Here is a 14419-nt window from a genome sequence, read left to right on the forward strand (position 1 = left end):
CTGAGTGTTTGCTACTATAAATGGCTGAGTTTAAAAAAGTTTGAGTGTGCAATGCAGGCAGACGTGCTGCAAATAACGTTCCAATACTGTGAATTGACAAAAGTACAATAGCCACGTTTAGGATACAACTAGGTACACTGAGTGTTTGCTACTATAAATGGCTGAGTTTAAAAAAGTTTGAGTGTGCAATGCAGGCAGACGTGCTGCAAATAACGTTCCAATACTGTGAATTGACAAAAGTACAATAGCCACGTTTAGGATACAACTAGGTACACTGAGTGTTTGCTAGTATAATGGCTGAGTTTAAAAAAGTTAGAGTGTGCAATGCAGGCAGACGTGCTGCAAATATCGTTCCAATACTGTGAATAGACAAAAGTACAATAGCCACGTTTAGGATACAACTAGGTACACTGAGTGTTTGCTACTATAAATGGCTGAGTTTAAAAAAGTTAGAGTGTGCAATGCAGGCAGACGTGCTGCAAATATCGTTCCAATACTGTGAATAGACAAAAGTACAATAGCCACGTTTAGGATACAACTAGGTACACTGAGTGTTTGCTAGTATAATGGCTTAGTAACAATGAGTTGTAGTGTGCAATGCAGGCAGACGTGCTCTGCAAATGTCTTTGCACTAGTGGGACTATAGCAAAGTCCAATAGCCACGTTTAGGATGCCACTAGGTACACTGAGTGTTTGCTAGTAAAATTGCTTAGTTTAAAAAAGTTGGAGTGTGCAATGCAGGCAGATGTGCTCTGCTAATATCTTTGCACTAGTGGGACTATAGCAAAGTCCAATAGCCACGTATAGGATGCCACTAGGTACACTGAGTGTTTGCTAGTATAATGGCTTAGTTAAAATGAGTTTGAGTGTGCAATGCAGGCAGACGCGCTATGCAAATGTCTTTGCACTAGTGGGACTATAGCAAAGTCCAATAGCCACGTATAGGATGCCACTAGGTACACTGAGTGTTTGCTAGTATAATGGCTTGGTTTTAATGAGTTGGAGTGTGCAATGCAGGCAGACGCGCTCTGCAAATGTCTTTGCACTAGTGGGACTATAGCAAAGTCCAATAGCCACGTATAGGATGCCACTAGGTACACTGAGTGTTTGCTAGTATAATGGCTTGGTTAGAATGAGTTGTAGTGTGCAATGCAGGCAGATGTGCTCTGCTAATGTCTTTGCACTAGTGGGACTATAGCAAAGTCCAATAGCCACGTATAGGATGCCACTAGGTACACTGAGTGTTTGCTAGTATAATGGCTGAGTTTAAAAAAGTTAGAGTGTGCAATGCAGGCAGACGTGCTGCAAATATCGTTCCAATACTGTGAATAGACAAAAGTACAATAGCCACGTTTAGGATACAACTAGGTACACTGAGTGTTTGCTACTATAAATGGCTGAGTTTAAAAAAGTTTGAGTGTGCAATGCAGGCAGACGTGCTGCAAATAACGTTCCAATACTGTGAATTGACAAAAGTACAATAGCCACGTTTAGGATACAACTAGGTACACTGAGTGTTTGCTACTATAAATGGCTGAGTTTAAAAAAGTTAGAGTGTGCAATGCAGGCAGACGTGCTGCAAATATCGTTCCAATACTGTGAATAGACAAAAGTACAATAGCCACGTTTAGGATACAACTAGGTACACTGAGTGTTTGCTAGTATAATGGCTTAGTAACAATGAGTTGTAGTGTGCAATGCAGGCAGACGTGCTCTGCAAATGTCTTTGCACTAGTGGGACTATAGCAAAGTCCAATAGCCACGTTTAGGATGCCACTAGGTACACTGAGTGTTTGCTAGTAAAATTGCTTAGTTTAAAAAAGTTGGAGTGTGCAATGCAGGCAGATGTGCTCTGCTAATATCTTTGCACTAGTGGGACTATAGCAAAGTCCAATAGCCACGTATAGGATGCCACTAGGTACACTGAGTGTTTGCTAGTATAATGGCTTAGTTAAAATGAGTTTGAGTGTGCAATGCAGGCAGACGCGCTATGCAAATGTCTTTGCACTAGTGGGACTATAGCAAAGTCCAATAGCCACGTATAGGATGCCACTAGGTACACTGAGTGTTTGCTAGTATAATGGCTTGGTTTTAATGAGTTGGAGTGTGCAATGCAGGCAGACGCGCTCTGCAAATGTCTTTGCACTAGTGGGACTATAGCAAAGTCCAATAGCCACGTATAGGATGCCACTAGGTACACTGAGTGTTTGCTAGTATAATGGCTTGGTTAGAATGAGTTGTAGTGTGCAATGCAGGCAGACGCGCTCTGCAAATGTCTTTGCACTAGTGGGACTATAGCAAAGTCCAATAGCCACGTATAGGATGCCACTAGGTACACTGAGTGTTTGCTAGTATAATGGCTTAGTTAAAATGAGTTTGAGTGTGCAATGCAGGCAGACGCGCTATGCAAATGTCTTTGCACTAGTGGGACTATAGCAAAGTCCAATAGCCACGTATAGGATGCCACTAGGTACACTGAGTGTTTGCTAGTATAATGGCTTGGTTAGAATGAGTTGTAGTGTGCAATGCAGGCAGATGTGCTCTGCTAATGTCTTTGCACTAGTGGGACTATAGCAAAGTCCAATAGCCACGTATAGGATGCCACTAGGTACACTGAGTGTTTGCTAGTATAATGGCTTAGTTAAAATGAGTTTGAGTGTGCAATGCCGGCAGACGCGCTATGCAAATGTCTTTGCACTAGTGGGACTATAGCAAAGTCCAATAGCCACGTATAGGATGCCACTAGGTACACTGAGTGTTTGCTAGTATAATGGCTTGGTTTTAATGAGTTGGAGTGTGCAATGCAGGCAGACGCGCTCTGCAAATGTCTTTGCACTAGTGGGACTATAGCAAAGTCCAATAGCCACGTATAGGATGCCACTAGGTACACTGAGTGTTTGCTAGTATAATGGCTTGGTTAGAATGAGTTGTAGTGTGCAATGCAGGCAGACGCGCTCTGCAAATGTCTTTGCACTAGTGGGACTATAGCAAAGTCCAATAGCCACGTATAGGATGCCACTAGGTACACTGAGTGTTTGCTAGTATAATGGCTTGGTTAGAATGAGTTGTAGTGTGCAATGCAGGCAGACGCGCTCTGCAAATGTCTTTGCACTAGTGGGACTATAGCAAAGTCCAATAGCCACGTATAGGATGCCACTAGGTACACTGAGTGTTTGCTAGTATAATGGCTTAGTTATCAGTTGGAGTGTGCAGAGGACAAGAGGGTACAGTGGCAGGATTGTGGTGCTCTGGGTAGAGGAATGGAAGCCTGCCTTTCTATTCCCTCCTAATGGTGAAATGCAGGTAGGAAATCCCTGACCTGGGCTACACAGACGCTGTTGCTGTTTGCAGGACCTGTCACCTATGGCTCTCTGACCCTGCCGGTTGGAGCCCTTAAAAGGACTGCTATAAAGTGCTCTCCCTAAGCTGTCTAACGCTGTGTATGCAGCGCATACAGCTGTATCGGCTATAGGACTCAGGAAGACGGAGCTGCGACAGTGATGTCTGACACCAAAGACGCAGAAGGCAGATAATGGCGTCCGTGAAGAAAATGTCCGGTTTTATAATGCAGGGACATGTGACATGCAGATCCTATCACACATGCCGTTGCTTCTCTGGCTCAAAGTCCACTTAGCTGTGTGTGTGTCTGGGATTGGCTGACATGCTGGCCCGCCCCACAAGACGCGCGCGCTTAGGGAAGGAAGACAAGAAAAAAAAAAAAAAAAAATGGCGATCGCCATTATAGAAACAGCAGTGATCTGAAGGCGCTGTTCACGCACACTATACACTGAAATGTGATAATAGTTTGATTCACAGAGTGACTTACACTATTACAGCAGAAACCAAGCTATGATTTAGCTGTTTTTTGGCTGCTAGAACCGTTCTCGAACGTTTCTAGAACTACCGAGCTTTTGCAAAAAGCTCGAGTTCTAGTTCGATCTAGAACATGCCCCAAAATCACTCGAGCCGCGAACTGGAGAACCACGAACCACGAACCGCGCTCAACTCTAGTAGACACACCCTTTAAAGGGAACCAACCAGCAGGATTTTCATATATAAAATAAAGCCTGTGCTATACTTGCGCTAGGATGCTGAATGTAAGCATACCTTTTATTCCGAGATTGGATTTTTTTATTTCAGAAATATATGTAAGTAAAGTTCCAGCAATGCATGCTATTTGATTGACAGGTGCAACAGGAAGGGAATTTGTGGGTATGATCTTGCTATCTATTCCCACCGCTGTGTGCCTGCGCTGAAATTAATGTCTTTGATAGCAACAGGGGGAGGAAGGCCAGGCAGGCTGACAGGGGTGGAAATAGATAGCAAGACTCTACTCACATATTCCCTTCCTGTAGCACCTGTCAATCAAATAGCAGTTCATTGCTGGAATTTTACTTGCATATTTCTGAAATAAAACATCCAATCTCAGAAGAAAAGGTATGGTTACATTCAGCATCCTAGCACCAGTATAGCACTGGCTTTACTTTATATATGAAAATTTTGCTGGTTGGTTTCCTTTAATTTGTGTGAAACCCTTCAAGCAAGTGTTCAATCTACTGGTAGCACCACCACAGGCCACATGAAGTATTACATTGTATGTACTGAAATCAAAGACACACTCGTTATAGCTGTTCTCTTCATTTCTCATATAGATACAGTAAATGTCCCAGGTAAGGAGCTTTATTATGTACGTGGTTTCTCAACCCGACAACCCCTTTAAATTGCAAAGGGTCCAATACTTGTGCCATGCTTTATTTACGTAGCTGTCAGAAAGCAGGCAGTCAGGTTTCTAATCTTGTACAAGCCCTCCAGGTATTCTTTAAGTTTGCCATTGTTATAACATATAAACAGATTTTATACCTGGATTTTCTTTGTTTGGACATGATGGTGTAAAAATATCCGTGGAGGCTTATTGTCAACTTCAGGTTTGACTGTAAAACACAATGAAAGATTACAAATTCTTAACAAACATATTCAATGTTAATATATACACATCTACCTGGTTAATGCTTCCCCCTATATATTTCTTTGTATTATATTTCCTCCATTCATCTAGCAGCAATAGTTTTCTGATAATACAGAGCTGTAAACAAGACACCAGTGCCCTTCTCATACCCACCCATGTGGAGATACTATATATAGACTGTGAGCCCTCGCGGGCAGGGTCCTCTCTCCTCCTGTACCAGTCTGTTATGTACTGTTAATGATTGTTGTACGTATACCCTTTCACTTGTAAAGCGCCATGGAATAAATGGCGCTATAATAATAAATAATAATAATAATAGAGTTCCTGTCGCTCTGCTAACCCTCATGGGTCCAGAGATAGAGAGAGGGTGGTACAGATGGGACAACCGCTTTATATCTGCACAATTATTTCTTCTGCTACATATTAAACTAATATAAATATTAATATTCTGTATGATTGAACATGCACACTCTAATCTGAGCACTATCTCTATCAGTCCGATGGCCAGACATGTGATTGAACTTGTGGACAACCACAATGTGCATACAGAAGTCAGACCATGAGCGATTATACCTTTAAGGCTGCTTTCACACTACGTTTTTTTAAGATGCGTCATGAACTTTTTTTAACACAAAAACGGATCCAGTGCAAATGCGTTTTCATTTCAATGCATTTGCAATGGACTCGCGTCAACATGCGTTCAGATGTGTTTGCGCACGTTATAGTGAGGATCCAGCGACTTGCAGTTTTTTAACTTTTTTCAAAAACGCTACTTGTAGCGTTTTTGAGCTGCGTTCAAATACTGTTTTCACTGGATCGTGACTATACTGCAAGCAAACGCAAGTGAACACTGGCATGCTGATAGACAGGATCCTGCTTGCTCTACTGAGCATGCCCAGAAACCAGCCTGGCATGATCAGTTTCTCTCTCCCCCTCCCTCTCTCCCCCTCTCTCTCCTCTCTCTCTCTCCCCCGCCTGAGAGCGGCGGACGCTCGTAAACCAAGGTAAATACTGGGTAACCAAGCAAAGCACTTCACTTAGTTACCCGATGTTTACCTTGGTTATGTGTGCAGGGAGCAGGCAGCCCGGCTTCTAGCAGCTGCGGACGCTCGTAACCAAGGTAAATATCAGGTATCCAAGCAAAGCACTTCGCTTAGTTATCCGATGTTTACCTTGGTTACCAGCGTCCGCAGTTTCCAGATGCCGGTTCCCAGTCTATCACATTCAGTTCCCCTCACTCCCGATCACATGACTTCAATGCCCGCCCATAAACTTCAAGTGACAGGATCCTGCAAAATAACACATGTGTTTGCATGTGGGTTTTTTTGTAAAAACAGGATCCACTTTTACAGCAAAAAAACATTCATGATGCATGTTAAAAAAACGTAGTGTGAAAGCAGCCTAATACTGTGAATTCATAAATGTTTTTATGGAAGATCCTCTTTAATATTTTAAAACTCCCATACCTTACTGTTAGGAATTACTTTACTTTCGTAATAATTTTCTCCTGATTCTATTAGCACATACTGTATAATACTTCTGCCCAAATCTTAACCACTGTTCTAACTTCATCCCAACTATTCCTTTAATTGTCACTTAGAATGTGTCACAGGAATACTGTAAGTGGTCGATTGGAAGCTCTTAATTAGGTTTTCACAGACAGGCTCAGCATTATCCACTGAATGTATCAGATCCTAGGTGTTGCCCTCGGTTTGATCCTTTAACCCCTGTATTTTTAGATTTTCACTTAAACAGGACCTCTGGGTTGGATCCACAGAAAACTTCTGGCAAGTGAAGTTCGCTTGAAGGGAATAGTAAGGAAGTGTCACACTAGGTATGGGGAAGTACCACACATATAATGACAGAAAAGGGAAACCCTGTGTCTAGGAAAGGGGGAGATGGTGAACCCTAACCAAACTCACTGGCCCCTGGCTCCCTTGACTACCCTAGATAGATTCTGCACCTATGCACCGAGCAGGATACCTGGCCCTGGCTGGCCATGAACTGAGCCCTAAGGAGGGAAAAAATGGGATGAGCGCTTAGTCAACTCCACTAAGTTCTAAGGAATAAACAGGGAATACACACAGGGATAGTATATGAACTACCTTTCTCCAGGATGACTCAGAGAGGTATAGCAACAAACAACAATGTTTCTTCTGATGAATACAAGCCGACTACTTGCAGCCAAGGCCTGTATAGGTATGAAACTATCACCAGCAAGCACCAAAGAGAAATATGGGTATATAAGGACACAAGGGGAAGTGATGATGATTAACAGCTGAAAGGTGAGGATATCCGCAGGGTCCTAAAAGGAAAGGGATCAACCCCCAATCAGAGACGATACATAGGACACAATTTACATCACAGCAGGAATAATAGAACGTCAGGGAGCAGTTTGTGTAGAAAAATGCTGCAACTTTCTACAGCCGGACACCACAGGACTGTCTGTCAACCATGACACACCCATGACAGGAAGTCGCGCCAACACCAGAAGGTCCGGAACAGGAACAGAGTTGTTAGTCAGAAGGATAGCTTAAATATGGGCCAAGGTCAGAAATGAGAATTCCAGGATGTGCCTGCATCCCCCTCCTGCGATTTTTTTTACTTTTGAATGAAATAAAAGGATAATTTTATCAGGATGAGTGCCACCTATTTTCATTCTTCTATGCAGAAATGAGACTCAATCAGGTTCAATAGGAACTGAATAACCAGAGTGAACAAGAGCAAGTATAAACGTATAAACTATAACTGGCAAAACATCGGTGAACTGGATATGTAAAATTAGCCTCAGCAATGAGACGCATCCTAGTGAGCAAGGCAGAGGAAAAAGCAGCATGTGTAGACACGGTTGTGACAGAATGGCTGTTTAGAAAGTAAAAGTCTGCCCTACTTACAATTAGCCTTGAAAATATTGAAACATATCTTCCTTTTAAAGTCTACATGAGCACTTTTATCCTGAAGCTTCCAGAGTCCCTCACTATTCTCTGTATTTTTTCTTGCTCATTACATACAGACATGGGACCGCAGTAGCTAATATCCGAGTGTAATGGCATATTGGTCACTGCAGCAGTCAGGGACTAACTAGATCATATGTTCATCAAAACTAAGCAGGAAGTATAGAGAAAAGACAAAGGACCAAGGAAGTGTCAAAATGGAGGGGTGGTCTAGCCGTAAATTGAGTTTTACTATTTTTTTAATTAATTGTTATCACTTATCGAAAGGATGAATTATAATTTACATATTGTTGGGTGTCCAACTGGTGAGACCACCACTATCCTGAGAGAGGGTCTCTGAAATGCCCTGTTGAAATAGAGCAGTGGCCACACATGAGCACCTTCACTCTATTAATTATCTAAGCGACAGCCCGAGATAGTCAAGCCCAATATTTGGTTATCTTCGACATTCCCATAGGCAATAAATGTAATTGGAACATTTTAGAGCCAGCAGTTACTATTACTTTTGATATCAAACATAGTACTGCATACCAGAGACCACCATTCAACTTGCATACCAGGGTCCACCATTGAACTTTTGGATTCATTGTTTTATCAAAGCCTTCCAAAACATAAAGCAATAACACAGAGCAAACGGATGGATTTTTCCCAACTATTGTCTTTATTAAATGAATGAATTAGTCAATCACCAGGAATATGTTGCGGATTTAATTAATTTACTTGCAGTTATTTACATAGTTTGGGGATGATTCACATAGCTTGGGGATATTTATGTGCTCTGGAATCTGTGTCTGAAGGTTTTCTACTCCATAATCCACGTTTGGATAGTAACATTTATGACCTGTGTAGACGCTGTAAATCAGTATATAAACTATTTAAGGGACTGGATTAATCAGATGTAAATCGCATCATTCAAAGTATCCCTGTCATAATGCAAGGAGCCTACCAAAGCCTAATGTGCTTACCTTCATGCTTTGTGTAAGAGCAGTTTAGATGTCAACGATTTTAATTGCAGTTCCTTTCTTGTGCTTAGTTTTAAGGCATTTGTAAGGTAGTTCACTAATTGTGACGAAAAAATGACTTCTAATTTTAATGAATAAAATTTTGTACACAAATGACTTCTATCTTTTGAGCATTTCAATTTCGAGAAAGCTTTCTGAGGTCACAGGTATGTTGTACATGAGCTTGGTTACTCCATTGCATCCGATCAGCATTTTTCTCTTGCATACTTGTTCTTTTTACAGATTTATCAGTTAAGCGTTAACCACAAAAGGTGCAACTATTTAAGAATATGACAACACCTTTCCTTTTTCAGCTTCTTCAAATTTTTCTCCACTGCATTTTGAGAGCCATAAAAAAATGTTCTATGAAACTCAAATTTTGCCAACATTTTGAAAATTGTTCTTGTATTCAGTGATATATTGATTGAAATCTTACTTTTCAAAGGGGTGTACTTGTTAATGTTGAGCACTATATATATATATATATATATATATATATATATATATATATATATATATATATACACATCGTATATACAGTTGAAACCAGAAAAAAAAGTATGTTTTTTTCTCACAATCTGTCATGAAATCAGAAAAAAACTTTGATGTTGAGAGAGAGAGAGAGAGAGCGCTTTAAGGCATTTTTATTACTTTCTGCAGTCAAAAAATTACATACATTTCATTAGTGTTTGGTACTATTGCCCTTAAACTGTATGACTTGGGTCAAATGTTTTGGATATCCTTCCACAAGCTTCTCACAATAGTTGGTAGGAATTTGGGCCCATTCCTCCTCGCAGAACTGGTGTAACTGAGCCATGTTTGTAAATCGCCTTTCTCACACCTGCCTTTTCAACTTTGCCCATAAATTTTCAATTGGATTGAGATTAGGGCTTTGTGATGACCACTCCAAAACATTGACTTGGTTATCCTTAAGCCAGTTTGGCAGTGAGCTTCGTGTCATTGTCCATTTGGAAGATCCATTTCTACCAATCTTTAAATTTTAAAGCTGATGTCTTGAGATGTTGCTTTAGTATTGCTGCATAATATTCTTTCCTCATGATGCCATCTATTTTAAGTGCACCAGTCCCTCCAGTAGCAAAATAACCCCACAACATGATGCTGACACCCCCATTTTTCACAGTTGGGATGATGTTCTTAGACTTCAAAGCTTCTCCCTTTTTCCTCCAAACGTAACAATGGTCATTATGGCTTCCGTCAGACTACAGGACATGTCTACAAAAATTAAGGTCTTTGTTCCTGTGTGCATTTGCAAACATTAATCGGGTCTTTTTTGTGTTTCTTTTGGCGTCTTCCTGACTGAGTGGCCTTTCAGCCCAAGTTGATACAGTACTCGTTTTACTGTGGATAATGACACTATCTTACCAGCCTCTGCCAGCATCTTCACAAGGTCTTTTACTTTCTTGGGTTGATATGCACCTGTCTGACCAAATCACGTTGATTTCTGGTACACAGAACTCGTCTCATTCCTGAGCGGTATGATGGCTGGACATTCCCATCTTGTTTGTACTTGCGTATAATTATATGTACAGATGAACGAGGCACCTTCAGGTATCTGGGAATTGCACCACAGGATGAACCAAACTTCTGCAAGTCCACAATTCTTTTCCTGAGATCTTGGCTGATTTCTTTTGACTTTCCCATGATGCTACACAAAGAAGCAGTGTGCTTCAGAAGTTTCCAAAGACATGACATCACCATATGGGCTGTCTGATATTGTTTAAAGGCCTTGTACTCTTAAGGCCCTGTCACACACACAGATAAATCTGAGGCAGATCTGTGGTTGCAGTGAAATTGTGGACAATCAGTGCCAGGTTTGTGGCTGTGTTCAAATGGAACAATATGTCCATGATTTCAGTGCAACTACAGATCTGCCAAAGATTTATCTCTGTGTGTGACGGGGCCTTTAGTGTATGGGGGAGGGTCTTTGAAAGCTGTGAAGATGGCTAGATGTGTTCATGTTTCCCTGATTCCTGGAGTTGTTTTTGTAATTTCTCTGTTTTACTTTATTTTTTCAGATAAACTGACTTGGTTTTATAATAGTGTTATTATTTCTTTAGTAGTTGTGCCCTAAACCCATTGCCGAATGGGTTATTCCCTTATGGAACTGGGGGAGGTTGCACTCAATTACTAGGTGTCATGTGCTCCACAGCACTCTGCTGTTTTCTTTCCTTTCACTCCAACGCTAACCGGTTAGAGATTGGATGCTTCTCAGGATTTTTCAGGCAATTTAGATTGTGAATCACAATAGGGACAGTGATGATGATGTCTATAAAGTGCTTTATAAGTGACTAAAATAAAATAATAAATAAAATAACTACAGGTTCCTTACAGTTTACCACTTTTCTTCACTAGATTCAAATTCAGAGGTTCTTGCATACTTGTATTATGGTCGGTCCCTTGGGTATTGAGTCTCGCACTGATGGAGGGATGCCTGCTCATAGTTAACCTCTTCAAAACACATGATCTTTCCCTGCACATGTCGCCTGATCTGGTCAGCCAACTTGTGCCTCTAAGGCTATGTGCGCACGTTGCGTAAATACATGCAGTTACGCTGCGCTTTGTAGCGCAGCGTAACTGCATGCGTCCTGCGTCCCCTGCACAGTCTATGGAGATTGTGCAGGGGCCGTGCGCACGTGGCATTTTAGAGCGCAGCGCTTCAGCTTCTGCCGAAGCGCTGCGTTCTAAGAAGTGACATGTCACTTCTTCCGTGCGCTTTGCCGGCAGCTCCTGCTCTGTCTATGGCAGGAGCTGCAGGCAGAGCGCATGGAATCGGCTTTTTTTTTTTTCACTACGGACATTTCTGCAGCGATTTAAAGCGCACATGTGCTCTTCAGATCGCTGCAGAAATTTCTGCAGTGACTGTACGCAACGTGCACACATAGCCTAACAGCCATGGGTGGATCAGAGATACACGTGAGGCTGTTCACTAGTTAATCCCGAGGTCAATCTCTGATAACAGGATTTTTCATGAGCCAGCAGGGGGGTACATCATTCCTTAATCCAATCAGGAGCCTGTCACTTGATCGTGGGGCGCTGATTAGTTGTCATGACAGCCAGGGTTCAGCTGATGACCCCTGTGTCTGTCATGTCGAACTTCCTGTGAACACCGGCTGTGAGTTGGCATTCACAGGAGATTGTGAATTTTGCTATAGCACAAGCAATCAGATGATAGCAGCTTCAAGTCTCCTAACAGGACTACTAAAAACAGTAAAAAGTAAAAAAAAATATCAAAATTAAAAAACACAAAAGTTCAAATCGCCCCCCTTTTGCCCCATTGAAAATAAAGCAATTTTTAAAAAATACACATATTTGGTATTGCTGCATTCAGAAATGTTTGATCTATCAAAATCTAAAATAGAATAATCTGATCAATAAACAAGATAATGAAATTAAAATTCAAAATTACAGAATTTTTTTTGCCAACGCAACATTGCAATAAACTAGAATACGATGCAATAAACATGATATCTACCCCAATATAATATCAGTAAAAATGTCAGTTCAGGGCACAAAAAATAAGCCAACACTTAGTCCCAGATCCCATAAAATTCTTTTTTTTTACAAACTTCAGATTTTTTTTTTCAAAACTATACTTCAAAAAACTATACGTTTGGTATGTACGTACTCATACTGACCTGGAGAATCATACTGTCAAATCAATGTTACCATATAATGAATATGGTAAATAAAAAACCCAAAAAACAATTGTGGAATTGCATTTTTTTGCAATTTCACTGCACATTTGAATTGTTTTCCCATTTTCCAGTGCACAATATGGTGAAATGAATTGTGTCAATCAAAAGTACAACTCTTTCTGCAAAAAACAAGCCCTCGTATGGCTATATTGACAGAAAATAAAAAAAAAAGTTATGGTTCTTGGAAGAAGGTGAGGAAAAAAGAAATGGGCAAAAATGGAAAATGGTCATGGTGTGAAGGGGTTAAAGGTCCTATTACCTCCAATAAGATCACATTTGCCTCCCTGTATCTTCCCAATTCAGGTCAGGATAATGTGCTCTATACTTATTTAGATCAAATAGCCATGTTTATAGAAGGAACAATGATCTTAGAGACTGACTTTAACACAGCTTTAGACCCTACTAAAATGTCTGCAGGAGCATCAATTGATCGATACGTGGCATCTGCTGTACTCAGTAGACAAGGATTTCTCCTTCTACTTTAACTCTCATGATGTGTCTACAAGGATTGATTACTTTCTTCTAAAACATCAAAACATCACTTTACTCCAATGGGCAACTATTGACTATATATTTTTCTTGAGCCACGCGCTTGTCAGTGTCTCCATTACACTACCTACTTTCAGAGTCAAGCAATGCCACTTGTGTTTTAATACATCTCTTCTTGACAATCCCATAGTGACCACAGATTTACAGAAGCTTCTTCTTTGTTGTCAATTCTATTGAGAAACAGACCCTTTTAATGTGTGGGAGACACTGTTTTGGAGTATGGCAGGGCTCGGAAGGAAAGGAGCACTATTTGAATTTTGGAGAGCCATTGTGACTGGATAGATTGAGGGTGCCATTTCACATTTGAAGAGCCCCTTATATGCTAAAACAGCAGAAATCCCCCACAAGTGACCCCCATTCTGGAAACTATATCTCTCAAGGAATTCATCTAGGGATTTAGTAAGCAATTTTAACCCTCAGGTTATTCCCGGAAATCTATCACATTGGGTTGTAAAAATATAAAATTACCATTTTTTTACACTAAAATGTTGTTTTGGCTCCAAATTTTTCATGTTCAAAAACTGTAATAGGAGGAAATGGACCATACATTTTCGTTACATAAACAACTTTTGAGGCACAGTACAAAGCTCAGAAGGGAAGGGCGCCATATTGGAATTCAGATTTAGCTGGTTTGGGGGTGCCATGTCACATTGGCAGAGCCCCTGAGGTGCCAGAACAGCATAAATCCTCCACAAGAGACTCCATTTTACAAACTGCAACCCTCAATGAATTCATCTAGGGGTGTAATGAGTATATAAGTTTTATACTATTGGGCGGTAAAGAAAAAAAATATATATTTTTACCACTAAATTATTGTTCTAGCCCCGTTTTTTTAATTTTCTCAAAGGAAATAGATAATATAGGCTCCATAAATTCATAATGTGTTACACAATCTCTCCTGATTGTGGCAATAGCCCACATGTGACTGTACAGTTCTGTTAGCCACATGTGGTATAAGTGATAAGCCAGCTTTGTTGCTCAGGTCAGTATGGTAACACTGATACCATATTTATATAGTTTTTTTAGGTTTGGTTACTGTCACATTAAAAAATGCATTTTTACAAAATAAAAGTTTTTTGCATCACTGGATTTTGAAGGCTAATTTTTTTTTTATTTTTCTGCCCGCAGAGTCATGTGAGAGTTTGTTTTTTGCAGGATCAGTTGTAGTTTTTATTGGTACCATTTTGTGGGTGGAGGAAGGGGGTGAATGTTGATTTTGTATTAACAGCGAGT

General features: G+C 40.6%; 1 protein-coding gene across 1 annotated transcript in view; it reads right to left on the minus strand.

The window, feature by feature from the left end:
* The window catches only part of CFAP97D1 (CFAP97 domain containing 1), a 116154-nt gene that overhangs the window by 63851 nt on the left and 37884 nt on the right, over positions 1-14419 (minus strand). The window contains exon 2 of the mRNA XM_075349953.1: positions 4861-4931. Coding sequence (XP_075206068.1) covers positions 4861-4931 — 71 coding nt within the window. The remainder of the gene's footprint in view (positions 1-4860; positions 4932-14419) is intronic.

This window comes from Anomaloglossus baeobatrachus, chromosome 5 (assembly GCF_048569485.1).
Source record: "Anomaloglossus baeobatrachus isolate aAnoBae1 chromosome 5, aAnoBae1.hap1, whole genome shotgun sequence".
Lineage (NCBI taxonomy): Eukaryota > Metazoa > Chordata > Amphibia > Anura > Aromobatidae > Anomaloglossus > Anomaloglossus baeobatrachus.